Source organism: Cottoperca gobio, chromosome 5 (genome assembly GCF_900634415.1).
Source record: "Cottoperca gobio chromosome 5, fCotGob3.1, whole genome shotgun sequence".
NCBI lineage: Eukaryota > Metazoa > Chordata > Actinopteri > Perciformes > Bovichtidae > Cottoperca > Cottoperca gobio.
The window spans coordinates 11,263,693-11,282,742 of NC_041359.1; the positions used below are offsets into that span (position 1 = coordinate 11,263,693).

Consider the following 19,050-nt stretch of genomic DNA (forward strand, 5'->3'; position numbering starts at 1 on the left):
CCAGAGGCCAAAAACATGGTTTTAGAAAGGGCTTATTGTTGGAGATTTTCCCCTCGCAACCCTAAAACCTCCAGTTTAAAGCAGCATGTTGTCTGGAGAATCTAGTTTTGGGAAATACAGTTGTGTGTGTGTGTGTGTGTGTGTTGCAGAGAGAGACAGAAAGCTGAAGGAATTTAAATGATGTGAGAAGCGGAGATTTAAGATTTAAGCACAGAGCCTATCATTGTCTTCATACCAGTGAAAAGCGACTGAGGGAATAAAAGAGAGGACATTACTGTAATGTTGGTGTCATGTGTCCTATCAAACTGCATTTTCACAACCAAGGGAGCTGCAGATATCCTGTTTTTACTAAAAACCCAGGCTAGCTGTTAAAAGTACTCACTTCCTCACAACAAGCTGACAGGAAGGAGAAGTGGGATCAACTCATGCTACAGTATGTTCTCATGTGCAAAGTTACAGAGTCTAGAGGGATGACGTGTGTGAAAGAAGCTCTATCTAATCACTCCCCCATGAGGAAGAGGAGAGTGAGAGGGGCTGAAGTAAAGCCAAAGGAAAGGGGAAGGGCCTGACATCAACAAGGCAAAACAGCTGCCCCCTTCTCCCCCATGGAGAGACAGCAAGAAGAGCCTGATGCAGCAAGAGAGAGAGAGAGAGAGAGGGGAGACTCAAGGCTCTGTAAGTGTGGAGCGGGAGAGAGCGGCGTGCGAAACATTTGAGGGTCTGTAGAGGAGAAGAGACGGAGGTATTGGCAAGTGGAAAGGGGGAGGGGAGGGGGTGAGTGTATGCCTGCATGCTTTCAGAGTGAGGAGAGGCAGGGAGCGAGGGACAGGGAAGAGTGTAAGAGGAGAGGTGTGGGGAAAGAGTGGAGGGTCTGTGCTTGGTGACACTTTTTGGAGGGGTGAAAGAGGGGTTGTAAGAGGAGAGGTGGGAAAGGAGGGGGAAAAAAGTCATCTGGGGTGGATTTCAAGGCACGACAAGTTGTCAGCGAGAAGGGCAGAGGTGTGAGGAGTCACTGGAGAAGAAGGAGCATGTTGGAGAGGAAGACGTTAGCTTTCGCAGAAACATAAGGAGGCCCATCTAAAACATGAAGCGCTGAGAAGAAGTGGGGGACACAAAGCACTTTTGTGGAAGGAGCCAAGAAGAGTTGAGGGAAATTAAAGATAGGAGGTAAAAGAGGTGTCTGCTGGAAGTATGGGGTGCATTCACAGCAAGAGCGCCAGCAGGATGAGGAAACATGGACCTGATACTGACACAGGAGGAATCCCCATAAAGGCGGACCCTGAGGTGCATCCTGAAATCCTTCAACTTGCCGAGGTAAGTGAATAACTGCTCTGTAGGGAACTGTAAACATGTTGGTTGTACATGCTTATGATCATAGAGTATGTTGGGTTCATTAGTAGCTAAAGGGAAAGAGCATTTTGAGTTTGAAGATAACCGCGTGATGTAAATTCAGTTCTTTCAAATAAATACTGCATAGGGTTTATCATTTGACTCAGCATAAGACGCTGAACTTTGTTTAATCATACTCTACATTCATCACATACTAGTCACAAAACATTAACCAAAGGAATCCAAACAATTACCACTACGTTTCCAAATTAGATCCAAAGAAGTTTTCTCTCCCTCTCTGTTACGAAATATTCCTCCTCTGTGTTTTTGTCAGCGGTAAATAGAACAGAAGCATCTCGTGCCGCAGATGCACGCATACCGAAGGATAAACATGTCTTTTGCAGGTCCCATTTAGAGCCTGCATCAGAAGCATGAATTGCATGCACGAGTAACGTTAATGACATTTGTCAAAAGTTTGATTTATTTGGCCTCATAAATTTGTCACAATTGGATCTGTGTCAAAGAATGTGGAAGAAAAGATACAGGCAGTCGTGGACCATCCACTTGATCCCTGTTAATTATGTCTTGGGGGGGCAAGGTTCAAGAGGAAGTGGTTTATGTTACTGTCCGGTTCTGACCCGCCGTCTGCCTGGCGGCTGGCTCTATTTAGGAACATGTATGGATTTAGGAGCAAGCCCCCTAAAGCCTCAGGAGGACTTTTATAGAGACTTAAAATAAAAAGTGTCGGTTGGTTTAGCGCCAAGGCCACGCACCAGAATGTGTGCGTTCTCACATGTCAGAGTAAATCACACTCGGGCATGCTGTATGTCAGAGTAAATAGACAAAGAGATTGGGAAAGAAAATTTATTTCAAGTAGTGTCACTTTCACACGCTGCAGCGAGGTGCTGCACAGTGAACTTCTGGATCTTTCTGGAACAAAATCATTACTCCAATCAGATCATGTGGTTTCAAATCCCCTAAAGCCTTAATTGTGTGTGTGTGTGTGTGTGTGTGTGTGTGTGTGTGTGTGTGTGTGTGTGTGTGTGTGTGTGTGTGTGTGTGTGTGTGTGTGTGTGGGTGTGTGTGTGTGTGTGTGTGGGTGTGTGTGTGTGTGCGCTTGTGCGTGCGTATCTGACCATGCCAAAATATGATACCATAGTCCCAACTGAATGGGTGGACTCTGCAGTGGAGAGGAATTTAATATGTCATACATGCAAACAGTCCAGGAGTTCTTAATGTTGATTGTAGTGTCTGTTTTTTTTCTCTGTCTCTCTTTCACACTCACACTCACACTCACACTCACACTCACACACACACACACACACACACACACACACACACACACACACACACACACACACACACTCATTCCCGCACCTATTTTCAGCATTTTCATGGCTGTTTAGAGGTGACGCCCCTACTCATGCAGGTTATAAATACCCTGCCAGGACTAGAGCATACCCCTGGCTCGGCACCTGCTCCCGTCCTTTCCTGAGTCGATCGTGTGTGTGTGTGTGTGTGTGTGTGTGTGTGTGTGTGTGTTGTTGTGTGTGTGTGTGTGTGTGTGTGTGTGTGTTGTTTGTGTGTGTGTGTGTGTGTGTGTGTGTGTGTGTGTGTGTGTGTGTGTGTGTGTGTGTGTGTGTTACCCAAAGCTTGAGGTTGTGGCTCCTCTCCAGCATGTCATCACTAGTGAGGTGTCAATGAAAAAAAACTCTCACGTTATCCGAGGCATTTAGTGCAGAGGGGGTGTGTCACTGTATACTGTATTCATTTACAGTGTGTGTTAGTGTGTGTGTTGCAGCTGTAGCCTATACGTTTACTATTTGAATGAATTATCACAATGTATACATTTTATAAAATGTATGTTTTATGCATTCAGACACATTTAAATAACCTTTCTGAGTTGTTTTGGAATCACACTCTTAAAGGGACAGTTCACCCTAAAATCAAAAATACACATTTACCTGTAGTATTATTTATCCATCTAGATTGCTTTGGTGTGAGTTTCAAAATAGTTCCCACATGAAACTGTTCACAACAAAGTCTGTGGATTATCTTGAGTCGTGATTTCTGGAAAGAGACTGATGTGGAGTTTTTTCAATGCAATGTTTTGGCGCTTTAAGCACCACAAGCCGATAAATAGCACATACAGGACAAATATGTATTTTGGATTTCGGAGGAAAATGTCCCTTTAAAGAGCTACGGCTGCTGCCCTCACAGCAATAAAAAGTGCATGCAGTCTCAGTCATAAAGAAATCCTTTATTCTTCGGTCGGTCTCCTCATCGCCATGTTACAAGTGGAAGTGCTTCGGGCTCTCTGCGGTGGTCAGAGATGCTTGGAGAGTGACATCGGCTTTGGCTGCAAAAAATGGGGTGGGGTTCTTTAATACTGCAATGCAAAACTGCAACACTGCCGATAGACATGTGAGCCTCTGGAGACTGTATTTCCGCTCAAACGAAGTTCCTTTTTACTGGTATCAAAGGTACATAAATGTCACAAATATCTGTACAATCTTATGCAATCTGTATTCAGTTCAAATAAAAAAATCATCAACAATATTCCACCTTGTGAGGGCTTAAAATGCCAAACATTATAAAGCATTAAACACATACTATCATTGTGATTGTATTGTATTATGCGGCACATGCTCTTAATGTTAGGTACACACTTACTGTTGCTTTCTCATCCTACTGTTTGCTAATGTACTGATAGGGGAAGATGGAGGGCAAGAACAAAAGTGTCATAAGGGCAGCACCATTATGTAAAAAGACACCCCTCCACAGTGAGATCCATGAGTCATTTAATTTGTTGGTTTTAAATTTAATGACTCTTGCTCTTTGATCCCATTTGTCATTATTGGAAAGATAATAACCAAACAATTTTCTCAAACTTAAATGCTAACTCAACCACCCTACTGCTAACAACTCTGGTGACATGCTGTGATAAAGCCTCATTTGTTTATTTGTAGACACCTTTTCATCACACTTGATGTAAGCACAGCTAACAGAATCCCTTACCTATGCAAAAACAACAACTTTAAAAACCTTTTCAAATGTTTAATATTTAATTGAAGGTAAACTGCATAGAATGAGTGTCTTTAACATGAAACTATTCACTGAAATCCTTAATGTCATTAACTGAATTAATCAGGGATTTAACTGATTGATTTGAGGTATATAATTAAAGCAGCCTGTCCCTTAAACTTCCAAAGTAAGGGGTATGGAATAAAGAGATTTAAACATGTGCGTGTGTCCGTGGATTAAGACATGATTCACTTATTTTAAGGGACATTTGTCATCTTGTGGCAGCAGTTGCAACACATAATACCACTAGGTCTGCATTCATGATTAAGGCATTAAACACAAAGATAAGCTACTATTTGTCCACCAGGCGGTGCCCTTGGCTCATCCTGCGTTTTTAGGTTGGACTTCAAACGGACACACTGGCATCAAAAGATGGGTATTTATAAAGAGGATTCAACATCTGATGAAATGATGTTCTTCCTAAGTGAAATGTAGTCATCTGAGACGTGTGTCTCTTGAAAGAGTTCACAAACCTTATGTACTCAATTTACTGTTTTAATGTTAATCATAAGATGTAGCCTATATGGGTGATATTTGAACATGAGATAGTTGTTTGGACGTCATGTCTCTATAAAAGCCACACTTGAGTGATATTTATGCAACTGTTCTACAATTTGTCTCTGCCACAAAACCCAAATACATGTATAAACATGGAAACACTTGTAATTTCATTGACCTGAAGCAAGTGGCTACTTTTTATCCTGCAGGTGATCTCAGGTCAGGTTTATGTGTGTAAGTGACAGCAACTCAGTGGGACAAGACATAAGTCCAATCGATTCAGGCTCCAAAATACACCAGTTATGTAATAACATTTAAAATGTAAATGACTGGAGGGGAAGATGATCCTCCTCTCCCCTCACATGCTCTCTTTTTGTCCAGTTCACTAGCCTATCGTCTCTCTTCCTAAATCCACCCCCATACGCACACATGCACACACACGCACACACACACACACACACACACACACTCTAACACTTAAGCTAGTGCACACACAGAGAGACCTAGATTGAACACATTCAGTGGATGCCATGGTGTATGGCAGCTTCCATTCATCACAACAGCAGAGGACATGTCAATAGTCCAATGTTACTCTGCTGCTGTGATTATAAGATCAATACATGCAGCATAATGGTAATGTGTCCCACTCATGCCTGTGAGAGTCGGATGAGTACTGGTCAGTGATCAAAATAAATACTGTTGTTCCACCTGGGAGGGCTTTGTTAGGAGATTAGACAAGAAGAGGAATTACATTATTTAAAAAGATTAATGCAATAGTGAATTTATTTTATAATGATGCCTTAAAACCATCCGACAGTTTTAAACAGCCTGTGTGTCCCCTGTGCACTCGACTGTGGGACGTCAGACACTCATTACAATAACAACATGGTGCAGTCTTCTTGACTATAAAATCGCAGCATATGCAAGTTATGCTTTATGGTATTGTTCTCAAGACATTGTTCAGCTAATCTGCTGTAACTCTCTGAACAGTGGCTAACAGAATCAAACCGTTTTACAAACCCATATTATTTCTTTCTTTGGTCCCCAATGCTGGCATGCCCTGATTTTTTGACTGTAAAGTTAAAGAACATCTTGGGAAATTCACTAATTTGCTCTTGTTGAGAGTTAGATGATGAGATCAAAACCACTCTTGTGTCTGTACGCTAAATAGGAAGCTACTGGCAGCAGCCAGTTAGCTTAGCTTAAAGACTGTAAACAAGAGTAAACTGCTAGCCTGGCTCTGGCCAAAGATAGCAACATCTTCCTATCAGCACCTCACTAATACTTAAATAGCTATAAATAATATTTTCATGTTGATAATCTATCAAATGAGAATGTGAAAACAATGTGGCATGTGAGAGGCCTTGCTCGTAGTGATAAACCTACAGAGAATTATCACCTGAATCTGCAGCTCCTCTCGGCTTTACAGAGAGTTTCAGCTCATTGTTTAACTGACCAGCCGCGACTTTGCAATTTTGGTTTGCTCTTACCGCTTCCACAGCGTAGTTTTCAGCTGCAGCAGCTGTTTTCAAAAAAAACTCTAAAAACTGCTTAGCACAAATCAGTAGACAGACACAGTTAGCAACTATACCCGGTGAACACAGTGGATCATTTAACAGCTAAAGAGAAATTGGTAAAGACCAAGCACAGAGCTGAACGAGAGTGAATATTGGACGTACATTGACCAGGCGGACAGAAACACCGCTCCAAATGAAGGATAATGTTGCTCTGTAACTACTGGATTTGTAGGCTAGACTACATAGGCAACTATTTTCTAAAAAGTTTGTCATAATAACTTAAAATGTGATGGTGTGTACAGTTTTATTCCGCCGCCCACGAGTGACCTAAAATATCAGTTATTGCTGGTTTAAGATGAACACGTTGTATCTCAATTGGTTCATATACCGTATGTATAGAAAAACACAGTTACCTTTGGATGAGCCAGTCTTGCTCTACCTCTGTTCCTAGTCTTTATACTATAGTCTCTAGGCTTTATGCTAACTATCTCCAGGCTGTAGCTTCATGTTTAGTGCACGGACATGGGAGTTGTATCAATCCTCTCATCTAAGAAAGGGAATAAGTGTATACCCCAAATGTCATACTTTTCCTTTAAAGTACTGTTTGACTGTATACTTAATGAAGCTGTGAAGAGCTTTCCAGCAGCCTATTACTTACAAGTCGCAGGTGGATTAAAAACTGAAAAGGGGAAAATATATTGAATTAGTTTCTTAAGGAATTGAATGTTAAACAGGAAAATAATTCACTGTTTTCAAAGAAGCAAGTCACAAATTCTATGGAGTTCTTTTGTTGTGGGTTGAGAAGTTTAGTCGGAGCGAATCAGCTGCATTTACGTTCACATTATGCAATCACACAAAGCTCAGGGGCTACATAAAACATTAATTATACATTTCCAGTCATAAAGGATTTAGACCACGTACTCTCCTCTTGAGCAACATGGCTGTTTTATAATACATTGTGGTTAATAGAACTAGTTTCCTTCCACTCTCAATTCAAGATGGTAGGAGAACTCTGGTGTTGGATAGTTTGTGAGAGTTTTAGTGTGCATGCACCTTCACCTTCCAGAGTTAAATTCAATGCCCCTCCTGTTCGGAAAAACCCAGACATCGGAAAAAGTAAAAAAAAATGCCGAAGCTGAGAAATGTTTTTTCAAGACCGGAGAAATGCATCCAGTCATTTAACTGGAAAAGAAACACCAGTGTGTGCAGGTACGCTGTTTGTGGCTCTTCCATTGCCTCACACACACACACACACACGCACACGCACACGCACACGCACACGCACACGCACACACACACACACACCCTACAGTACAAACAGCATCACCCTCCTGATGTTTCCAGGCACCTCCTTCTTCTCGGCTCAAGGAAAGATTTAATGGTTTAATGTGCTTCAGATGCTGTCAGAAGGCATTGCTTTGGGAGGGCATTACCATAGCTTTTTATAAATATTGTCCTTCTTTTCACTGGGACAGTTGAGTATTGCTTTATAAAAAGAAAAATCCATGGATTATGACTCAGGGCACTACATTTATTTGCTTTTAAGGACACATACCTGCACTGGGAGTGTGTGTGTGTGTGTGTGTGTGTGTGTGTGTGTGTGTGTGTGTGTGTGTGTGTGTGTGTGTGTGTGTGTGCAAAGACATGCATTTTGAGGGTTTTTCTCCATGGTTAATGGTTAAAGCTTTGTTTTCATATCTTCTCTATCATTTAAATGTCATCTGTTTATTTAGGGTATTTTTAATATATCAAACCTTTCAGCCAATAATACTATTAATAGTATCAGGAGAGATTTGAGTTCAACAATTTAGAAAGACAGTTACCTTTGTCTCTTTATTTACTTTGCCCGGAGAAGCCCATGTGTGTACACAGATGCCATGGTGATCCAGTGTTGAAAGGAAAATGTAAAATATTAGACAGTCACAGTATTTGACTAATAGTGTTGGTTACAAACCTGGTTTGGGTTTGCTTGAATGTTCAGTCTCTCTGTTAGCCAGCAGCTCAGCTGTTTCCACGTTGAGGCAATCTCTCAAAATTGAACATTCTGACCTGATGTTTGCACCAACAGGAAAAGGGGGTCACCAAATGTATAATTGATCCTCTTGGGAACATGAATGTCTGTAGCCTACCAAATATCATGCTAAACCAAGATGCTAAAGATATTTCAGCCTGGACAGACAGACACACCTAAGGACCTGAAGAAAGCTAACAGCATCCCAAATGACAATACTGCAACAATAAACACCATGTTCCACCATTCAATAACATTTAGCTCACATGTGACCATGCAGCACATTAGAGGAAGGTAGCATCACAGCAGGCTGCTTGTTTTTCATCATCTTAGTTCCCCTACAGACTGAGACAGAATGAGGACAAGTTAAAAGACGAGACAACAGGATGTCTTAAAACACAGCGTGATATGACTGAAAGGAGCTTTTAGTTGAGGAAGCTGAATGTACAGCAGGTAGGGCATCAGTGCTCATGCTGGTGTGTCACTGAACCATGCGCACATCTGTACTGACAGCCGCCAGACAGGGGACAGTGACCGTCTAAAGCTGAGATAATATGCCTTGAGACACACGGGAAAACTGCTAAAGCTGAACATGTCACAACCACACAAGTGATTGTTATTTTCAATGATTGCCTTCCTTTGAGCAGTAGCATTTATTGTTTTCACTTCTTGATTAATTCTATTTATTTTTATGCCTGCAGCTCGCCAAAGCAAGAAGCCACATCTTCACAGAGAAGAGCTTCAAGAGGAAAAGGGTGTGCAATGTGTGCAAGCAGAGCATCGACAACCCCGGGGCTTTCTGCAAGGGTGAGTCCAAGTCTCAGTCAGGTCATGCAAAGACACAAGCATGGATACACACCTAGACCTGACATAGACGAGCTCACCCTGACTGTGCTCTCTCTGTCTCTCATGTACTCTCCTCTCTGTGTGCAGAGTGCAACGTTGCAGTTCACAAGACATGTGAAGCCAAGGTAAGCCGTGCGTTTCCTCACTTTACCTTCCTCCTGTCATTAGCAAATTGTGCTCCTGTGTCAGAGGTTCAGATGTTAATACGATATGAGTCTTAAGTGGAGTAAGCCATGTGCACTGACCTAGATGTCTGGTTTAAAAAGGCCACCCCACCCCCTGACCTGCAACCAGCCAGGTTGCTATGAGTAATTCAGTCATGTGTTAACACGGCATAGCAGGAGCTCCTGATAGTCCTCAAACACCGGGGAAGTCTCAGTGACTGTCTTATACAGCTGGATATTAAGCATTTATGCTAATCAAAGAATAACATTTTACACAGCATTCTGATACTCATTTGCATTGTCTGTGAGAAGTCCTCCTCGGCTGATCAGAGGGGGGCAGTAGTGAGCTGTGAGCTGTCTCAGTGTGGGTCAGAGGATGAGAAATCAAAAGAAGCAGTATTGCTCAGGGAGATGGCACCTTGCAGAGGTCTGTGTGCCTTTCTGTCTGGCTCTAATAGATGAGTAGCGGGGACCTTTTTCTGTAGTTAAAAGAAAGTAAAGTACAGAACTGAACTGGGTTGGGACAACTGGAAGCTACACTTTCTAATGAACAATCCTCCAATGGTCTGTTAGTTGGAAAAGGGGAAAGAAATAGCTCAAACACTGTTTTGAGGAATAGAATATCCATTGAATTACCTAACAGTGTCCCTGACAGCCCTGAGAAATACTAACTACTAATAATGAGGACAAGATGTATGTACTGTATGTATGTATGTATGTATATATGTATGTATGTATGTATGTATGTATGTATGTATGTATGTATGTATGTATGTATGTATGTATGTATGTATGTATGTATGTATGTATGGCTTTAACATAGCAAGAATTGTACATGGTAACTGCTTATCAGGAAATTTCTTCTGGAAACAAGGTGAAGAAAATGATTTGTCATGCTTTTGGTTAAATGAATCCAACTTGTGTCAATGTTTTTAGTGGCATTACTGAAACGCTTGAAGCCAGCAGAACTGCATTGAAACAAATTAAATGATCTCAACCCTTGCACAGATTGTTTATTAATTGTTTTAGGATTTGTTGCTCAAGGCATTCCCTCTTTTTCACTACATATCTCTTTCTGTTTAACTCACTTCTCTGTGTTTGCAGCAATATTTTCAGGGCAATATGACTGTAACCTTTGACACTCCATACTATTCACATCTAATGTATGAAGTGTGTGAAATAAATCATATTATCATATATGTTGTACATCACAGTGTATGAGCAATAATGTTCGCATTAAATTGCTTAAATTGCAGATCTAGGATAGAATTGAACTTCGCAAAGAGGAAAAGAAAGAGCTGAAAACACTTTGCAATGGACCTCAATTGCAGAACATTTTCACGCATCGGTGGTAAATGTGAGGTGTTGTTGTTTACTCGTTAAAATCAAAGAAAAATACCTCCTTGTCAACATTTTTGCACTGCAGTTAAACAATCGTACAAGGTAAAATTCCCCATAGAGGAAGCAGGGACACAATTTTGCACAAAGACAGTGACCTCAACAGATGAGGCTGATTGTGTTTTGAGTAAGGAGCCTAATCTTTGTTGGTTTTCAGTGGATTCTTTGATCATAAGTGGACATGTTTGTGCTGTTTAGGCTGTACAGGAGAGAAGCTCCCTCTCTGTCCACAGCTTATTTCTAACCATTGGCAGTAGCTGCCTCTGCTCTCCTGTGACCCCGCTCACAGCAGCTCAGTGTCACACAACACTGAGTGGACTCACGACCTTGCTGTAACTGTGCTGTTGTGCCTCACTGTGCAACAGCACAAAAACACAGCACAACTGCACATCGCCTTTATTTCTTCGGTGTCATCTTAAATCCTGTGGGATTTATGACAGGGGGGGGAAGTTTTCTTCCTCCACCCACACACACACACTATAATAGTGTTCAACTGGGCACTACCAGCTGTTGTGCCTTAGCAGCATGTATTAAAAGAGGATTATTATTTGTGTCATACTCGTCCCCCTGGTCACTACGGCAATAGCCAAAAACAACTCTTGGTAGCTGCAGGAGAGGCACGCGCTGTGGAGGAGACTCAACATCGTCACACAGGACGATGATCAATCTGGATAGGAGAAGTCTGAGCGGGTAAATATAGAAAATAACAAGAGTGCCGTAGATGCCTGGCCCAGTGAGTGATCATGGGGCAGGGGGGGTGACGCAAATAATTGAGAGGCAGCTGGGGAGGCAGACTGTGTGTGTGTGTGTGTGTGTGTGTGTGTGTGTGTAATCAGTCCCATTTTGGGTTATTCATAAATAAAGGGGAACGTTGGGTCAAGGCTGCAAATTGCTGTCTGCTTCATGTCACGCTATGCTCTCACTGTGTGTTCCTATGTGCTGCTCATATGTCAACATATTATTTTTTCACTTCTTTCATCTCTTGCGTCTCACTGTCATCATCTTTTGTTTTTATTCCTGATGTTTTATAGTCACAGTTACAGCTTCTCTGTGCCATTTCCTGTCTTCTTTTCAAGTCTTAAATGCTTTCATCAGTGTGTTATGCCCGCTTAGTTCCATCTCCATAACAGTCACCCCTAGTTGTTTGTTTTGCATCCTTTGTGCAGCCCATCTACTTCTGCCTCTTTGTACTGCTGCCACTTGTCATCTCTCCCTCAGCCTCAGGCCACTGGAGAGGTCACTGGACATCAGCACTCTGCAGGGCTGCCCAGTGTATGCATGTGGTGTATATTGATGTGTGTGTGTGTGTGTGTGTGTGTGTGTGTGTGTGTGTGTGTGTGTGTGTGTGTGTGTGTGTGTGTGTGTGTGTGTGTGTGTGTGTGTGTGTGTGAGTGCACATGCAAGGGAAAGCACTCGCACAGTCGAGGTGCTTTTACTGGCCTCTCTGCGTATGACACAGGCAGAGCGAGAGGGGAAAGCTATGTTTATATGCTGCTGGCACAGTGGGAGTGTGTGTGTTATCGTGAGAGAGGGAGGGAGGCAAAGAGAGTTGGTGAAAGAGAGAGTGAGCAGAGCACTCGTATGAGAGGGAGAGAGGGAGGTGGTGTATCCCACTCTACAGACAGGACTGCTCAGAGGCAGAGGGAAAGACTGGAGCTGCTTGTTGAGAGGTAAAAACACGCTCTGTATTTACTGAGTGAAGCTTTGGGGTTCGTTTATTCATATATATTCAGCACAGCAGCTTTGACTTTTCATGCACTTTGTGTGTTTTTCTTTCCTACTGAGTTGCAATCTAACAACCTTAAAGCCTCTTCGCAGTGTTTGCTCTGATAATGCAGCATGTGATTGTGCATATTATTCCATTAAAGCTGTAGCCAGAGAGCTCTTGCTTTGCCCAGAAAGAGGATTTAATTTACTGTGATTAAAGCAAGTGCAGAAAATGAAGCAGAGACTCCTGCTGTGACCTACTAAAAAATACACAGATTTTAATTTTTAATGCTAGACACTGAAAGATTTACTTTTTAATGAGATAGTTCAGTATATGTGCAGGTTAGTAAATTACGGAAGCTGTATCTAAACCCTATTCTGTATGCTTCTATAGATGCCTGCAAATGTAAAATGTAGTAAAAGTGCCAAAGTTGTGAAAAACAGTTTTGGGGAGATTGTCTGCTTGTGTGTACAGTTGCAAGTGTCTGCATACACCAGCGTGCATCGATCTGTATGAAGAAGTTTACTTGCTTTTAATTTTATCAACGTTTGTACTGTGTACTCTGTGTAAGCCGTATACGCTTCTGTAATAATGCATTTTCCATATCTACTGTATCTAATGTAAACACTGTCTGTGTTGAGTATTGTGTACAGACAATCATCTGAGACCAAAGGGCACCTGACAGAGACAAATGGCTGACACAGTCAGCTGTCCTAACATCATCTGGATCCTAATGTTGCGTAGTGAAATACAGATGGCTGCAGTGTCTGCTCACACACACCAGTTGTTCTGCTAATGTTTCATGCTGAGTTATGAATTGATAAAGCAATTATGATTCTTTATGGAATATGTGCTTGTGTAATATGCAAGTGTTGTACGTACTAGTGTTAGTCCATACGTCCTGATTAGCGGCACTGGAGCTGGAGCAGTTTTAAAAATATCTCAAATGTTGGTATTTCTTGTTACTTGGCGAAATATCTGCAGTATGCTAATATCAGCTCATTTATTGCTTTAGCTCTTGGCCAGATGTGAAGCTCTGTGGCTTCTCTCCTATCAGGTGTCTGGAGCAACATGGCAACAAGTGTTTCTCTGCTGTTCTGGTCGTGTCTCACCACGGGCGACCGGGTGGACGTGCTGTCCTGCGGTAGCTCGGTGTGTCATGGCACAGCAATGGGAAGGTAGCAACAGCTTCCAGTCGATAGAGATGGAGAACTCAATGGGATGGAGGTTGAAGTGGATGTTTTGGATAGAACATTCTGCCAGATGAACATCTGTGTAACTTCATCAAGGTGGTCACATTGTTGTTGCTATTTATATGCCAGACACCAGCATGGTGCACTGTGTACAAATAATTATCGTGGCAAATTTCATTTTACTGCTTTACTCTTCCTATCAATAATTAAGTATTACAGGGATAGTGCACACACACACACACACACACACACACACACACACACACACACACACACACACACACACACACACACACACACACACACACACACACACACACACACGCACACACACGGATACATGCACACTGTTTACATTTACTCATTGCTTTTCATTTCCTGAGCGCCTCAGCTGATATGTGCACTGCAAACCTTGTTTAATATTCCAGGAATTATACAGCTCCTATTTTTTGGCATGTCTTTAAAACAATTGGAGCTTATCTAAGCATCATTTATAATACATTTCTTTTGAGAGTCAGATGATGAATCGGATATGTGTAATTTTACTGTTATTCATTTAGTTGATAGATGCAGTATCAGTATAAAAATACAAGATGTAAACAAGCCAGAGTTAGCATAAAATGCAGAAACATTACAAGTAACAATATACGAATATAAATATACAATTCAACACAAGCATTATGCCATCGTTTAAGATGGGTCTTAAAAGTTGCATCTGTAGGTCACACACCTATAGACAGTAGGTTGTGATAAATGTGTGTTATTTGTTGGGTGTGTAATGTTGTTGTCGCCCAGGGCCAAATACAAATGTGTGTTGCCATGATGCAGTTGGACATAGGGTTGTGGTACAGACCCATTGGTAGATCTCTTGAAAATGTCACTGCTGCTGCTGTTGCCGCCACAAGTGGATTTGTGAGATGACTGATGGGCAAATAGACAAAATGAGCCTTTAAGTGTTCTGAGGGACGTATGGTCTAAAATAAGGAGCTCTATCAAAATAGCTCTGTGAAATCTCTCTGCTGTGTGTCAGTGGTCAGCATGTTCAGCTGTTGACATCTCTCTCCCATCCAGCACTCACTCTTGCTTTCTGTTTGCCTCTCCTCCTCTTTCCTCCTTCCTGTTGCCTTTTTCTCCCTCTCTAATCTCCGTCGATATCTCCACTCCCTGGACAAATTTTGCTTTGAACCCTTTATCGTGCTTCCTCTTGTTCCCTTCTTCTCCAGAGCCAGTGACATAGTGACATGCCCCGACTATGCGTGATGCTCATCGAGGTGTCATCTGATGTTGTTTATTCAGGGGGAGCACATACTTGTATCTCACGGCAGGGATGATTGTGGTCATCCTGTCCCCAGGCACTGAAAGTAAAGAGAGACAGTGTGAGTGAGCAGGAGCGGGCTGAGCAGAGGGGAGTGACAGAATGCAGAAATTAGGGATCAAAGAAAGAGACAAAACAGAAGAAAGGCAGAGTGGTAATGAGAGAAGAAAGAGCTGGGATGCCATACTTTCATGTGAAGCCTCCTAAGTCACAGCCACTCCTAAATTTGCTCTCTTGTACCCTGGGTGCAATGTTAACAGTCTGTGCAAAAAAAACTAAAAACCTCAGAGTTTTATTTAGCTTTCAGTGGACTTTGGCCAGTGTCTTTTTGTGAGGCTATGGAACTTGGAATAAGCCGTGGCTATTTTGCTTTTCCACTTTCAAACGGGAAGGCTTACTCACTTCTCCCTCTCCACAGTGTGATGTCAGCTCTGAGTCGACTGTAAAAAATGAAACTCGCTCCTCCTGGACAACATACCGACGCCCGAGTCTCAAACATTCACATTTTATCTCCCGCTTCTCCGCAACTGACTCAGCTGTTTCTGCAGATCTGTTGGATTTCCTCTCCATGGAATATGAGTGATGATTCAAGATGTGGCAGTGACAACTTTAAGATTCATGCCACAGTCACTCTGTTGAAGAACAGCCAGGAAAATCTTAATCAAGATCCACTGTTAAACTCTGAAGATTAATGCTGGTTAATCAAATCAATCAAATTTGTAGATTAGATTGGCTGTAAATGCACGTAATAAAACATTTCCCAGAGCCCAAGATAATGTCCTCAAAGTATTTAGAATTTTCTGCAAACACATGTATTTACGTTCGTAGATTTAGCGGCCTCGTTTCTCTCGGTTCAATATAAAACTGGAGCCGGCCGTGACTTATAACCAGCTTGTAATGTATTATATCTGCCTATACCTCAGGACAGTTAATGGATAATGCACTATATAAAAGATTTAAATGTATTACAGCTATGGGAATTAAAATATACTATGATCATGCAAAAAATAATGATCTTTGACATTTCTGATTTAATACATAAATGAAAAGTGTTACTTGATGAACAAGGCCTCCAGTCCATTAGACTAAACAGTCAGTCCGTCCCTGAGGATGGGATCGAGTGCTGTCATTGGCACCTCAGTAAATGCGAGCTGATGAACAGGACAAACTAAACCAGATGGCTCCGCTCCCAGTGGCTCCAGCGTACCGTCCACATGCATTAATGAAGACCCTGAGGCTGGCAGAGCCACCAAAGACATGTGTACACACTCTGCATGTGTGTGTATGTGTATTTGTCTCTGCATGAGCGTGTGTGAACCTAGGTTGACCAGCGCTGACATCCTGTTGTAAATTGCTTCCTGTTGACTCCGATGTTTTCCTCCTCTGCCTTTATGCTGCATGTCGGTTCAACCCTTGCCTTGTGTGTGTGTGTGTGTGTGTGTGTGTCTGTGTGTTTGTATGTTTGTGTTTACACATGTGCATGTTGTGTCATGTCTCCTACTGTTCCTTCCTGGAGCCGACCACTTTATCCACTTAACTACCATTATTAAGCCTATTAAGAAAAGAGTTCTCCCCTATGGCTTCTGAGTCTTCTTTCATTTCCTACTGTAACGTGTTTGTGTCGTTGTACATTACCACACTGGAAAGTACGGATTAGGCTTGTGCTGTGGTGGAATGCGAAAAGAACCGATTGACTAAAGTCCCTGAGAAATAACAATTATTATTAACTAAATAAATCGGTTGTCAGTATGTAACCAATTACAGCATTCCCTTTTCCCCTTCACTCCTCATTTTACTCATTCCTCCCTGGATCACATGTCTGTTTATGTTTCCTTCTTTCCCCCGTCACTCTCTCCTAAACTCTCTGTCTCCTCTGTGCCCCCTCTGTAATGTTGTTTGCCATCTCCTGTCTGTGTGTGTGCAATGAAATAAGAAAGCTGTTATTGGGTTGTATGCTATGTAATAGAAAGCCCATCTTCTATGTAATGTTCCAAGGGACCATTGCTCTTATCTTGGAAATACACTAAATACATTTAAATGAACTGAAGATACATGATTAGTCATGTTCTATTTAATTCAGGAACTCATTGACACTAATGCCAATACAAAACATAAATTACTTTATTGTTTGTTTTGCAAGATTTAGCCAGTTAGGAACAAATCAAATAGATTTCTAATATTAATTGTAAACCTTCTAAACAGACATTTGTCTCCCATTTGTGCCCAAAGACTATATTTAGTATTAAAATGAAAAACATTTGTTCTGATTGGTCCTAAATCTGAAGTCTGGTACGGATATACTTTCGGCAAATATCTTTCAGTATACTTTGAAATGTTTAGATCACATAAGAAATCACACTTTTATTAATAGTCAAAGTCAGGATCTTTGAAAAATGAGGAAAAACGCTAACATTGTGTTCATTCATTCGAACTATTTTTTTACGCCGCATGTGTGTACATATCTTTAATATTCAACTTGTTATGAGTTCATAGATACCAAATACTTGATTGTGCTCCTTGTAGTTTCTGAGATACAGACACTTTCTGATTTCATGGTTGCCTCAGCTTCTATGTTATTTCATGTCACGTTGGCGTTGCCGACATGATGACATGATTTGCCTTAATGACACGCAGCCATTCTGCATCTACTGAACAAAGACAAAAACAAATCAACCTCGACTGTGAGGGACTGAAATCAAATAACCTCACAATAACATGTATCCGGAGATCGGTTCAAAACTTGCTTGACAATCATTCGTAGTGAGCAATTGATCCTTTTATTTTTGTCAAAGATAGAGCAGGGATGGTTTACAAATTAGACCTTAAAACCAACATATATCTGGAAGTTGTGACATCAATCTAAAAGCAATGAAAATTCTAATTGTAATATTGAAAATGTCCTACGGTAATGATCGTACCTCGGCTTGTTCTGTCAACATGTAGTTTGAGTTTATTTGTGCACAGTCGCTGTTGTTTTCCTGAGTTGTAGATCATTGTGATTGCAGGCATTTGACTTGTTAACCTGTTGCCTGACACCTGTCAGCACTGGCCAGCACTCAGCCACAGAGGACAGCTCAGCTGTCAGTCAAGCTCATGGAACAGTTCAAAGGTCAAAGGTTGACAGGGTGTCACCTGCCAGTCGGAGCCAGTAGTCTCAGCCCATTTCCATCGTTTTCCGTACGTTAGGTTGTGTTATTAATGCATTTCGTGTTGTTTTTAATAGTTTGATGGGATTTGCATTGTAAATTACTTCATCAAATGAGTCTGGAAAGTAACACATGCACTGACACTACTAGTAGTACTAGTTTTTACCAGCTTGTCACTTCAGGGTCAACTGTTATCCTCATAATAAACAATCCAGAAGTAGTGGCTGTAGCCTGTTTGAATGACCTCAGCTTCCCCCTCTCCCTCTTTCGCTCTCTTTTTCTGTGTATATGTGTGTTTGTGGTTTTGGCAAACGTACTGTTGGCACACCAGCAGAGTACAAGGACTGCACGCCACATGTAGAGACTTCCTCCAGTAAACCTGATCTCTCTCACTCCTCTTCTTCTCCTTCTTTACAAGGCAAAACCACAATCAATCATTTTTATTGAGTATCTCGTATTATACTGAGCACTACTTCTTATTTAACTGCCTGTTCAGCACAATAAATATTAGATTAAACAGTGTATGAAAGAAGAATTCAAAGAAATTATTACAATGTCCTCAAGTCCTTTACAGTTCGGTAGACATGCGTGGAGGCGCTTGTTTAACTATATGTGTGTCTGTTAGTGTGCACCGGTCTGTGTGTATGTATGTGTGTGTATGTGTGTGTGCCTGACATCATGCATCAGAAACTCATCATGTGGAACAGCCAGATCTGTGCTGACAGCATCTTCTTTAACTGAGCTGCAGCATATGACAGAGAGAGAGTGAGAATGAATCTTACCATCCTCCCCTGTCAGCTCTTCTTCCTTCCTCCTCATCCCTCCATCCTTCCATCCCTTC

The 19,050-nt window shown here is 41.7% G+C and overlaps 1 protein-coding gene across 3 annotated transcripts in view; it reads left to right on the plus strand.

The window, feature by feature from the left end:
- The first annotated feature begins 962 nt into the window (after positions 1 to 962).
- The window catches only part of LOC115008436 (tensin-2-like), a 30,117-nt gene continuing 12,029 nt past the window's right edge, over positions 963 to 19,050 (plus strand). For all 3 annotated transcript variants that reach the window (XR_003832293.1, XM_029432042.1, XM_029432043.1), the window contains exons 1-3: positions 963 to 1,314; positions 9,141 to 9,246; positions 9,373 to 9,410. Coding sequence is in view for 2 of the 3 variants with exons in the window: in XM_029432042.1 (XP_029287902.1) it covers positions 1,192 to 1,314; positions 9,141 to 9,246; positions 9,373 to 9,410 (267 nt within the window). In the remaining variant the exon portion in view is untranslated. The remainder of the gene's footprint in view (positions 1,315 to 9,140; positions 9,247 to 9,372; positions 9,411 to 19,050) is intronic.